The sequence below is a fragment of the Otolemur garnettii genome, unplaced genomic scaffold, assembly GCF_000181295.1.
Source record: "Otolemur garnettii isolate 467f Iridium unplaced genomic scaffold, OtoGar3 scaffold00093, whole genome shotgun sequence".
Taxonomy (NCBI): domain Eukaryota; kingdom Metazoa; phylum Chordata; class Mammalia; order Primates; family Galagidae; genus Otolemur; species Otolemur garnettii.
In genome coordinates, this window is record NW_003852488.1 from 6,817,330 (window position 1) to 6,817,950 (window position 621).

At 31.4% G+C, this 621-nt stretch overlaps 1 protein-coding gene across 1 annotated transcript in view; it reads right to left on the reverse strand.

Annotated features, from left to right (window-relative positions):
• SCLT1 (sodium channel and clathrin linker 1) overlaps window positions 1-621 on the reverse strand; it is a 162,204-nt gene continuing 161,583 nt past the window's right edge. Inside the window, exon 20 of the mRNA XM_023516581.1 lies at window positions 1-295. Within this exon, the coding sequence (XP_023372349.1) occupies window positions 233-295 (63 nt within the window). The 3' untranslated portion in view covers window positions 1-232. The remainder of the gene's footprint in view (window positions 296-621) is intronic.

Sequence of the window (621 nt, forward strand, 5' to 3'; positions counted from 1 at the left end):
AGTTCTTCTCAGCTGGCTTTATTCTCCAGTGAAGCGCAATAAAGCATTATATTTTCTTTACTTACAGGAAGCTGTCACTGTTCTGTTTTCCAATAACCCTCAAAACAGAATGCAAAATGCTTATGCAAAATGACACAGGCCTTAACCATTCCCTGCAGGTTTTACCACTTGAATACACTTAGTCCAACTGCTTTCCCAACTCTAATGTTCTGTGAGTGAACTATGAATATTTTTAAATATTTTCCAGATTCATCATGGAGGCTGCTTTTCTTCTCTGCACTGTAATCACACTGAGCTGCAATTAAAATAAACAATCGGTAAGCAGTTACTTTTTCTGTGGAAAATCTTAGATTAATACAAAGTACAATTTATATGAGAATTAGTCACTATAGTATTTAATTTTGACCAAAGTAATTACTTAAACATTAATTTTTAATTCAACATGTTAACATGTTATTTATCATATTGCATCCTCATTTATAGGTGAAATATATTTGTAATTTCCCCTTTATAATAATATATTTTCTCCAATTTTAATATCAGGTGTATCCAGATTAAGTAGAATGATTTTTTTTTTTTTTTTTTTTTTGAGACAGAGCCTCAAGCTGTCACCCTGGGTAG